This window comes from Gopherus evgoodei, chromosome 10, assembly GCF_007399415.2.
Source record: "Gopherus evgoodei ecotype Sinaloan lineage chromosome 10, rGopEvg1_v1.p, whole genome shotgun sequence".
Classification (NCBI taxonomy): domain Eukaryota; kingdom Metazoa; phylum Chordata; order Testudines; family Testudinidae; genus Gopherus; species Gopherus evgoodei.
In genome coordinates this window covers 26,682,572-26,694,855 of record NC_044331.1, presented here as the reverse complement: position 1 = coordinate 26,694,855, position 12,284 = coordinate 26,682,572, and the positions used below count along the sequence as shown (strand labels likewise).

At 44.5% G+C, this 12,284-nt stretch overlaps 1 protein-coding gene across 1 annotated transcript in view; it reads right to left on the bottom strand.

Annotated features, from left to right (window-relative positions):
• The window catches only part of TCF12 (transcription factor 12), a 325,844-nt gene that overhangs the window by 214,286 nt on the left and 99,274 nt on the right, over nt 1-12,284 (bottom strand). The window contains 1 exon segment of the mRNA XM_030578588.1: nt 1,970-2,043. Within this exon segment, the coding sequence (XP_030434448.1) occupies nt 1,970-2,043 (74 nt within the window).

Here is a 12,284-nt window from a genome sequence, read left to right as displayed (position 1 = left end):
CCTAAGACTTTGCCCTGGTCTACGCTACAGACAGGGGTGGCTCTAGGTATTTTGCCACCCAAAGCATAGCAGGCAGGTTGCCTTCGGCAGCTTGCCTGCGGGAGGTCCCTGGTCCCGCGGATTCGGCGGCACGCCAATGGGAGGTCCGTCGAAGCCGCGGGACCAGCGGACCCTCCGCAGGCATGCCGCCAAAGGCAACCTGCCTGCTGCTCTCGGGGCAACTGGCAGAGCGCCCCCCGGGGCTTGCCGCCCCAGGCACGCGCTTGGCGTGCTGGTGCCTGGAGTCGCCCCTGGCTACAGAACAAGGCAGTTTACATCAACCTAACTCTGTAAGCATCTACACTAAATGTTGCTCCCACCAATGTAACTCGTCCTTTACCTCAAGTTAATAACTCCACCTCCACAAGGGGCATAGCACACAGATCAACATAGTTATGTTGATGCAGCGTCAGTGGTAGACACTGCGCTGCTTACATCAACTGTTACTCGATTCAGAACCCATCCCACAATGCCCCACACTGACAGTTCAATCAATGCAAGCGCTACTACTAAAGATGTGCAACACCGACATCAGGAACATAGTGTGGATGTGCAGAAGCAATTTAGTTACTGTGGTGGCTGCACCTTGACATAACTTTTGTAGGGTAGATACATCCTTTGTGAAGGCAAGTCAGTTGTTTTCCCTCACTGTATAAATCTGAGATCAGTTTTTTTCTGCCTGCAATTTGCAAAAGGAATGCTACAAGTCTCTCCATTTTATTTTTAAAGTATCATTTCTTTACTTGAGACATACCTGGTCTCGTACTCTGAGCACATGACTGGAAGCTAGAGTTCTAATCCTGCCTCCAGCACCAATTTCATCTGTAAATCTGACTTGTATCTTAAGATCATCCAGAAACTTCACCTGGGGCAAAATGCAACTGTTCACTTGCAAAGCAGTTTCTCTCATACAGAACGTTACACCTATGTTCCCGGAACTGCACCTAGTTCCATTCCAGGTGAAATCTGGGATGCTGTTTTTAACTTTACACACTAAAACGTGTTGGTAATCTCAGAGCCTATCCCTCTCTCTTCGTGATCCCACATCAACAGAGACCAGGGTAAGGCACAAGAGCTAATAGACCTCTGGTTTAAATGTAAAGGGACTAAGGAAGAGTGTCTACACAGTTGAGGACTCTACTCTAGCGGGGAGTAGGGAGCCCAGGCAGCATCGGTACTCCTGGTGGGGAGTGGGGAACTGGGAAGGCGCACTCCAACTTGGAGGGGGAAGCCCAGGCAGCAACCCAACTGGGAAAGGGAACCCCAGGCAGCAGCCCAGCTGGGAGCAGGGAGACAGGATCCTGGGGGAAGCCTGGCTCCGAGCAAGGAGCCAGCAGCCCAGGGGGAAGAGGGGCTCTAGCAGGAACCCTCCACCCATCCCAGGGTGACAGCCCAAGCCGCGAGCAGCTTTCTTGTCAATTTTGTGGCTCCGTCATGGAGCCATGAAATTTACAAGAATAACACTCAACCGCAAATATAAGTAACCTGCAGTGTCTATTCTACATGGACTCTGCATCGCCCTAACTACACCAACATAAGCCCCATTCCTCTCTTGGAGGTGGGATGATGATGTTGGTGTAGTAGGGCACTTATGTCGGCAGAAGCAAGGCTGTAGCATGTATACTGCCATGGTTAGGACGACATAAGCCACCTTACATCAACCCAATACTTTGATGTACACCAGGCCTACAAAACACTTTGAAAATGAAACACATTATTTATTTCTGTACTGTAGAGCACTATACAAGTACCATCTAATACTATTAGTGTTATGTGTGAAGTCACCAAAACATATCACTACAAGACTCTAATATAAATGTTTGAAGGGATATATCCCTCGCAAATACTGCCACATCAGATGTTCTTGCTCAATAATGCCACCTTTTGTTGACCATTCCCAAACATCCTTGGAGTCAACTGGAAACCTTACCCTTGAAGGCTCGTATGAGGGACTTGGTTGATCACTTGATCCCCAAGATGAAGCTCCTGTTCGTTCATCCATACCTAATGACAAAAAGAAAAAATCATGTGTATCATAAAACGCTAAGATGGAAAGGTAGTGTAATATTCTCTTGTGCAATAGCTTGTATCATTCTTCTACATGTAGCCTAAAATACAATTTTTAGAAACATAACCATATTAAACTAGCAAACAACAAACTATTGCCTTGCTGTCTGATTAATAAGATAAGCTGCGAAGGAAAACCCAGATTCAAAACTACTGTAGCTGGTGAAAAGTGAGTGTAAAGTACTAGATGGTCATTTGTGGGGCTTAGTACAAGTGATCCAGAGTCAACACAGAAAGGCAGCACAGACTGGTGTACCAAGCATGACAACAGGACAAGAGGGGATCCTGATCCTGGCTGCGCGACTTAATTACTATGTGGCCCTCAACAAGTGACAATACATTTGCCTCGATTTTTCCCAGTTCGTAAAATAGGGATAATACCTACCACACAAAGGTGTTGAGAGGTTAGTTATCTAAAGGTTTCCTGAGTGATCTGATTTAGTGAAGTGTCAAGTATTATTTACAGCTCTGGTCTCTTGTTACCTAAATAGCAGTAACTGACAATGCTATATGGAGAGAATGCTCAGCAGAGATATTCATATCCCTCAGTAGTGACATTTATGTTCAGTTAAGGAGCATTAATGTCCAGCTCCAATGGCTACAATTAAAGCAGGCTAAGATCAACTTGTGAAAGGGCCCTTAAAACTCCAACTGGAATATGGAGGATCTTCCTGAGGGGAAAAAAATGGCTAAATGGACAGATTTACTTAAACATACAAACAAAATTCTTAACTGTTTGATTACGGTATTATTTTTAAGGTCACCTGCTCCTTGTTCTCATACTTCATTTGTGTATTGCAGAGATGGCAAATTTCTATCTTAACTCAGGCTCTTTCACTATAAGTGAGACTATTATTTTAACATAGAAAAATTAGCAAAGTTTAAAAAAAAAAAAGTTAAGTGTTAAATATAGGAAAAAACCCGAATATGCCAACTCTTTGGCGTCAGCTCCCTTTATGCAAATCCAAGTTACCACATTCAACTAACAAAAAATAAGGAAGGGGAGGAGGAGATGGGGAGATTTAACCTATTATAGTTTTAGCTGGAAAGTAAAATATTTAACCAATATTACTTTGTGAACCCATATTAAAATTACTCCTCATACACACTTAACCATTGAAATTTAAAAAAAACACAAAAAACAAAAAGCCCACTCTTAACAGCTAATAATAAAACAAACTGCAAGATTAGAAACAAAAACATTCCCAACATATGATTCCCCCCACCAGAGAAAGACAAATGGATTTTAGCAAGATTTGTTTCTTCCATTTGAAATATGAACTGCTTCAAGCAATCTGATCATGCAAAACTGATACATTTCACTATTGGAGCACCAGCATGTACCTCTAAAGCCAGATGATAAACTGCTGCATGAAATTATTATGCCAACAGTTAATTCTGTGCACTTACCTGTACAGATGGAATTGCACAGAAGACCAAAAATGTTTATTCTATATTGCATGCCTCTCTCCATCTAAGGCCTGGTCTACACTGGGGGGGGGGGGTGAAGGGGGGAGGAAAACCGATCTAAGTTACACAACTTCAGCTACATAAATAATGTAGCTGAAGTTGATGTACTTAGATCTACTTACTGCAGTGTCTTCACTGGGATAAGTCGATGGCTGACGCTCCCGCTTCGACTCCACCTACGCCGGTGAATACTGGAGTCGACGGGAGAGCGCTCGGCAGTCGATTTATCACATCTAGACTAGATGCGATAAATCAATCCCAGCTGGATCGATCACTGCCAGTCAATCCAGGGCATAATGTAGACATATCCTAAGCAGACATATCCAAAAATAGTAGTGCTATTTCTTTCCTCCTTCCTCCCAAACAGACCTTTCAGGTAAGATTTGATGTACAGCATATAGTTTTTTATTACAGCACGGCAAAACCTCACTACATAAAGCACGAAGTGCATGGTTACTTCACACATACTGCTACCCAGTGCATTGAGCTCCATAACCATGAACCATTACAAATTACAACTAGAGAACAAACGTCCATATATGTTCCAGTCCACATAAACTGGCCTAACTGCAAAATAAAAGCATGAGACACTAAGGAAGAAGGCACAGAATACATAACTTGAACTGTAGAGAACTAGGGGTGATACAGTGCTCTAATCATTGTTTCCCTAAAGAACGTATTGCTGCAACAATATTTTAAACTATAGCTCCTTAAAAGACAGCATGCAGAAAACATTTTATACTGAATGGTTAATTATATCACAATTCTATCAGCTAAAAAGTGTTGGATCCCCATGGTGTAGCGCAAGAAAGACCTATAGGGTGAGAAAGTGCTTTTTAGAAATGCAAAAACATTTTACAGAGCTAGCAATTTCTGTGAGTTTGCCGCATTTTGCAACAGACAGCACTGTAGTCATTTTATTGTAATTGATCCAGGAACTGAACAAAAAGTCATGGCTGGCACTGACAAAAGCAAAAGTAATCGTTTGGCACAAATTACTCCTTTCTGCCAGGAACAATAGCTTAGTAATGAAGGTATTATTATAACAAATCTTCTAGTGCCTTGGTTTCAAAACAGAGGTAGAGTGTGAAAATAGATATTTATCAAATCTAGGATTTAGTAACATAAGAAAAATACATAATTGTCACAACAGATCAATAGATGATAATTCTATAAATATAGTCTCAAGATCTACGGACTACCTCAGGAAACCATGTGCTTAAGTCCTTTTGACTTCAAAATTCAACTCAATGGAACTTAAGCACACCTTTAAGGACTTTGCTGAATCAGGGCATATATGAACAGGTGTTTTCATATTTTCATTCCACTACTTTTCTACTAAGATGCAACTAAACTGTTTCTTTCACAAACTGATAAAATGTTCGGAGGGGAGAAAGATGAGGTTCAAAACCCATATACAGAAGGACTTCCCAGAAAAAAGGGTATTTACCTATAACTGGAGGGTCTTTGAGATTAATGGTCCCTATCTGTATTCCACACATGGGATATGCATGCACACCATGTTCCTGTGTCTAGGATTTTTTGCAAGCAGCATTCACTGGCCTTCATGAGCTCTCCTCATAAAAGGTGGTGCAGTCCAACCCCTCTCCAGTTTCCCATTCTTCCTGCAGTTGAAAGAATCTGTAGCGGAGGAGACAGAAGGCGGATAGTGGAATACAGATAGGGACCACACATCTTGAAAAACTTCCTGTTACTGGTAACAAGTATGAGAGAGGTAGCCATGTTAGTCTGCATATGAAGAAGGGGTTGGTTTTTTTAATCTATGAAAGCTTATGCCCAAATAAATCTGTTCGTCTGTAAGGTGCCACCGGGCTCCTCGTTGTTTTTGTTACTGGTAAGTAGCCTCCATCCCTTTGAGTGATGGTCCTTGCATGTAGTCCATATGTGAGAGATTAACAAGAAGTGATCAAACGGGATGGGTGCAATGATGCAGAAGTAACAGTGGACTGTAACACTACTGTCCTCACAGCTGTATTCAGAGCGTAACATCTTGTGAAGGTCTTATGAATATAAGCAAAGAGCTCTTTATCAATATAGTTGACCCACTGATCACTCTGCTACTATCCCTTGGAGGAAGGGATAACTCAGTAGTTTAAGCACTGGTCTGCTAAACCCAGGGTTGTGAGTTCAATCCTTGAGGGGGCCACTTAGGGATTTGCAGCAAAAATCAGTACTTGGTCTTGCTAGTGAAGGCAGGGGGCTGGACTTGATATTTCAGGGTCCCTTCCAATTCTATGAGATAAATATATAAATATGGACATATACCTATTTTTTTTTACGGAAACAAATAGTTTAGATGTCTTTCTAACATCCTTTGTTTCTGCAGATAAAAGGCCAAAGTCCTTCAGACATACAGATAATGTACCCATCTCTCTACTTACCCACAAGGGTAAAAGTAGATACCCGAAGATAGCAGAGATTCCAGTGAATTCTTGAGACAAGTTGCTCTAGGGAGCCCAACAAGAAAAATGCTTCCACTTTGATGAGTAACAGCTTCTCGTAAAGTCTTCCTGCCTTGCTTAAGATGGACTGCTCCCTTTTGGAACATGAGTGCTCTATTTCCAATGCCCAAATACCAAGCTCTGAGTTGCAGAAGTCTCAGATTGGGGCACTTGAATGTGCTCCTGTGCTACGTTAGAAGTTCCAGCAATGCAGGGTTGTTCACAAATGGTTAAAATGAGAGCTCCAGTAGATCCACAAACCAGAACTGTCTCAGCCAGTTGGGAACAATCAGGATGACATGAAATCTGTCTTGGCAGATTTTCCGTAGAAATTGTAGTATCAACGGAACAGGAGGAAAGGCATACCCCAGGCGACCTTTCCATTACACCTTTCCACGACACCAGAATCTCTCATCCATGGTCTGTGGAAAAGTGTCTGCTCAGGCAGTGTTTTATACTCATGGTAAATATGCTGCTGATAGGGCCATACAAAGGCTGATGCACCAAATCCAGAAGGTGACTGCCTCTACGCACAGAGAAATCTCACTCCGCCCTCCTCCCTCCCGTTTATTTATATATTAAAAAAAAGTCTTCATGTTGTCCAACATTATTTGGACACGTCTGGAAGGCACTGCAGGCCTAACAGACCACACAGTGTTCCCAAGAGCAAGGTTTCAGTAATGATGGTTGCCTTGTGAACCAGTGTGAAGAAAGCGAACTTCTCCAGTTTGGTCCACCAGATGAGAAAGTATAAAGCTTTGGCGAGAACTGTCACCTTGCCACTTATGTTGCCCTTTTCTGGTGGGCACACAGAGAAAAGCTAAACTTGTAGGCAATGAAGACACAGCCTGGCAAACAGCGTTGTACATGTGCATGAGGCCATGCGACTGATGAGGGAAAGGCAAGTTCTGATTGACATCCTGGGTCTGATAGCGACCTGACACCACTCAAGATGTAAATATGCTCTTGCTGTGGTCAAGTCCAACTTCATCCCTATAAAATTTATGAACCTCGTGGGGATCAATGTGGATTTTTCGTGACTGACACTAACACTCAGGGAAAGCAGAAAGCTGAGCAGCTCGCTGGATTCCTTGTAGGAATTGCCCGTCAGAAGCTAGTCATAGAGGTAAGAAAAGACTGTAAATCTCTCTCTTCTGATCCAAGCTGCCACTATTGGGAAAAAAAAAAACCTTTATGAGGACCCTCAGTGCTGTGGCTAGACCAAAGGGTAAGATACTGAATTGGTAAAGATCTATATCAAAGAATGAAACTGATGAACTTTCCTTGGGCTTGGTGGATGTCTAATGTGAAAATATGAATATTTCATTTCGAGAACCACAAACCATGTGCCCTCCTCTAGTAAGAGAATTACTGATGCCAAGGATATTATGCAGAATATTAATTTTCAAATGAACTTGTTCCGCTATCTCAGATTGAGAATTGGCATCCAACTCCCATTCTTCTTGAGAATCAAGAAGGGGAATAGAATCCCTTTCTTGATGCTGAGGTGAAGCCCTTGATGTGGCTTCCCTGACAAAGGAGTTCACTTCTTGGTGTAGAATCGCCTCATGAGAGTGGGGTGAGGAAAAACAGGAAGGGAGTTCATAAGTAGGAGTCACCAGAAACTTGATCAGATAGCCATCATGAATAATCTCTAATGAATAGGGCCTTTTCAAATTCACGGTCATGAAAAACACATCACACACTGTGAAATCTAGTCTCTCCCCATGAAATCTGGTCTTTTGTGTGCTTTTACCCTATACTATACAAATTTCACAGTACTGACCCAAAAGAGAGTTGGTGGCATGGGGGGGGGGGTTTCGCAAGGTTATTTGAGGGGGGTTGCGGTATTACCACTCTTACTTCTGCACCGCCTTAAAAGCTGGGCAGCCAGAGAGTGGCAGCTGTTGGCCAGGTGTTCAGCTCTGAAAGAAGCACCCTGCCAACAGCACTGCAGAAGTAAAGGGCAATACCATACCATGCCACTCTTACCTCTGCGCTGCTGCCTTCAGAGCTGGATTGCCGGAAAGTGGTGGCTGCTGACTGAAGGCCCAGCTCTGGAGGCAGCATTGCAGAAGTAAAGGGCAATACCATACCACGTCATCTCTACTTCTGCACTGCTGCTGGTGGCGGCTGTGCCTTCAGAGCTGGGGTCCCAGCTAGCAGCCATCTCTCACTAGCTGCCCACCTCTGATGGCAGCACTGCCACCAACAGCAGCGCAGATGTAAGGGTAGCAGTTATACAACTCTCCTACATATGACTTTGCAACCCATCCCCCCAACTTTTTTTGGCCACCAATCTGCCCTCATCAACTAAGGCCTGGAAGCAGGCCCTATCCTCCTCAGAGAGTTTGTCCTTTAATTCAATGAACTTAGTATAACTAATAAAATCCTATTTGGCCAAAAGGGCCTGATTATTTGAGATCCTGAAACAGAGGAAGGTTAATAAGATCTTTCTCCCTGTATGGCCAAGTCACTTGCACTTCTTATCAGAGGAAGTAACCTTTGGGTGCAGTTGCTTGGACTGCTGCGTAACCACTTGCACCACCAAAATGCTAGGCAATGGGTGAGAATAAAATCTCGCCCCACCTTAGACGAAACAAAGTAGGATTAGAGCACAAGAAGCAGGAATGTGTCAAACTCTCTTTGCTGGGTCCATAATGACACTGTTGATGGGGAGGGATGCTCCACTAGAAACAGAAGGCTCAAGAACGTCTATTAAACTGTCCTCGGGCTCCTGGACTTACTGAAGCTGTAGCTCCACAGCCACCCTGTGCATGAGTTCTTGATGTTGCATAAAGTCATGTGTTGGAGACAGCAAAGATGACGAGACCGCTTCCAGTACTTTCATAACCAGTAGATCCAGATCACCTTACCCTTCCAAACATTTTAACAGGGCCAGCTGTGGATGTCCAGGCGATGGCAAATAAGACTCCTATGCTGATCCTGGGTATCTAGGGTCAGGCTTCCACAGTCTCCAGTATTGCCACTAGGATGGATCAACTGGCAGAGGAGGACCTCATGGCACAGAGTATCACCAGTCTTTTGACCAATTGTATCTGGTCGAAGGCTGGAATCCGAATCTTCTGGGGTTCCTCTCTCATGCAACCTCCACCCGATGCTGAAGACACTCTTGCAGGGTGTCAGACTCATCCAAAGAGAAAGCTGAGTTCTTTACCTCTGGCAGAACCAATGGTTGGCAGGTGGGGTGGGAGAATGACTCTGCATCATTGGAATAGTCACTTTTTCTTGTGTACCAATGTCCTGGAATACAGATGGTCCAGACAGGAGGGGTGAATATAGATAGGAAGAGCAAACATGCCCTCCAAGGAGACGTAGGTCTCAGATTGGCCCAGGGTATGAGGAGAGAGTCCACTGGCAGAGCAATTGGAATAGGAGCTTCCTTGGTCACTGTGGTGACCATGTCACAATCAGTACAGAATTGGTTCTAGAAGTGGATGGGAGCACTGAGAGCTGTTTATCTCAAGCCTTCACCCTAGGAGCTGAAGTCAGAACCATTAGATACATACCCTTGTTCAACTCCTTCTCCTGTCAAGAAGATTTATTCGTGCCTAGGTCCTCAGCACCCATGTGCGCTGGCTCTCCAGACTTTCATGGTGTCAGGAAGGAGCAGTTTTAGATGAAGATGGCTTTGCCTCTATGTCTATGAGTTCCCCTTGCTCTCATGTGAAGCCTTCTCCTTAGGCTTAACAGTCTGAGCCTCCATTTCTAAGTTCATGCTCAGAAGGGTGATGTCCACTTGGTAAGACTGATGTACAGGAGGTGTCCCTGGCCCAGATCTGATTGGGGCTCCATTATCTTCTCCATCAGATGTTCTCTGGGTTTCAGCTCCTGACCCTCACAAGTTCAGAATGGAGAATAGGAAGGATCAGTGGCAGATGCTGCACTTGGCAGAAGTATGAGACAAACCCAGGCAGCACAGGTAGCACTGTTTTTCGTTGCTCATCATAAAGGAACAAGGGCAAGAAACAGTTTTTGAAACCCTGGACCCTGGGCATAATCCCAGACTTCTTGGGGTGGGGGGTGGGGGAAGACGTCACCAGGTGGGAAAAAGAATAGGGAAAGCACTATCTAACTACACTATGCTAGACTATAGTATAAAATTACCAAAAAAAAATCTGTATAAAATATCTTACACCAATGACATAATAAAAAAGGAGCTGAGAATACCAAAGATTCCAACTCAGACCACGCAGCAGTAAAAAGGACCTAAAGAGGCACTGGCCTACACCATCTTTTATGTCCACAGTTTCGAGCACGAGAGAGCTACAGCATGTGTGTGGACCAATGAACACTGCTTGCAAAAAATTCCAGATCCAGGCATACCATGTAAATATACATCCTACATGTGGCATACACACGGGGCCCGTCACTTGAAGAATAACTTGTTTTTCTGCACACTTAATATTCATCATTACTCTGGCTGATTGTATTAATATTGGATGTGAATAACTCAATTTCTATGAAGTAAAATTTGTCATTTTTTTGCCTCTTCAAAAAGAATTTGTTTTTCCTAAGGTAGCAGTGTGTGTGCGCGCATGCACACACGTATGTTTGTATTAATTATAATAAACTTCCTATAAAAGACAATATGATAGGACTTCAAATACTAAATACCGAAATCCTAACTCTGGAGCCACATACTTTTAAAGGTTTCGTTTGTCTTTTTAAAAATAGGAAAAAAGTACAGTACTTTAGATTTCAAGCTCTTTTTAAAAGAAAAACAAAGAAGAAAGGCAGTTGCCTTGTTACTCTGACATATTCATTCATTTTGAAAAACAAGTTCAAATATATTCATCTAAAAAAAGATACTGGCTTTTATAACCAACTGAAATGAAGACTGTTGTTTTTGCTGGTATAAGACAAAGAGGACCATATTTAAAACTTATTTCAACAGACAAGCTCTAGTGCTCTTATAAACAAGGCAAAGATAATATACTTTATAGGTTTACCATCTGCTATGGTGATGATCAGATAAATGATTTGACCGAAAAAATCAGATTGTAGCTTGTTAAGGCAGGTACTGGAGGTATGAGTTGCTATCTTTTATAGCTTCTTTATCCAATTTTGTTCTGGAGTAATGATATTCCTTCAGATAAGACTCAACAACTGAAATCAATTACAAAACAATGTATACAGAGAAACAAAATGATATTGATTATATTTTACATCCTAGACACCCAAACAAATAAATCTACCATTATGGTTCATATTGCAAATGTCTGAAGTATGAGATTGCAGCTAGGCAGGGTGGCCTCCTTCTGACACAGACAGGGAGGAACCATTCCCCACTCCCTGGTGTATGCAGCCAGGCTGGGCCCACCCCTTGCACTGGAAGCAAAGACACAGAGCCTCCAGTTCAGTGGAGGAAGAGCCAGGGAAGAAGTCAGATGCTGCTGGCCCCTGAACCAGGGACTGAGCTGCATCAACCCCTACCTCTGGAGGAATATCTCGAGGAGCTGCCGGAACTGCCAGCTGCTGACTACCCCGAAGACCCATGAACAATGGAACATTATGACCAAGCATTCCCGGAAAACCAGACATTAGTCCAGTTGTGTTTGCTGAAGCCGTGGTCGGCGTGTTTCGGCAGGATCCCCGCTGACCCAATGGCAGGAATCCCCACCACTCTTAGGGCCCTTGGCTGAGACCCAGCGTAGTAGGGTGAACTGGGTCTTCCCAGGGCCAGTGTAAGGATGCTTCACACCCTAGGCGAAACTTCCACCTTGCGCCCTCCCCCTTCCCAAGCCCTGCGGCAGTTCCCCACCCCTTCCCCTGCCCTGAGGCCCTACCCCGCCCCCCTCGTGGCAGCTCCCCATCCCAGCTCAACTCCGCTCCGCCCCCTCCCCGAGCCCTGCAGCAGCTCCCCACCCCCTCCTCCGCCTTGAAGCACCTTCCCCTCAGCAGCTCCCTCCCCTCTCGTAGGGAGCTGTGCAGCAGCTCCCCGCCCCAGCTCACTTCTGCTCCACCTCCTCCCTGAGCACACAGTCACTGCTCCATTTCTGCCGCCTCCCAGGCTTGCAGCGCCAATCAGCTGTTTGGCACCACAAGCCTGAGAGGGAGAGAAGCAGAGCGGGGCAGCGTGCTCGGGGGGGGGGAGCACAGGTGAGCTGGGGCGGGGAGTCCCCCTAAGTGCCGCCCCCCCCTTACTTGCTGCAGTTGGACCTCCCCGCTCCCCCCTGCCCCAGCTCCCTCCACCTAATGCCAACAATGACTGGAGCAGCTGAA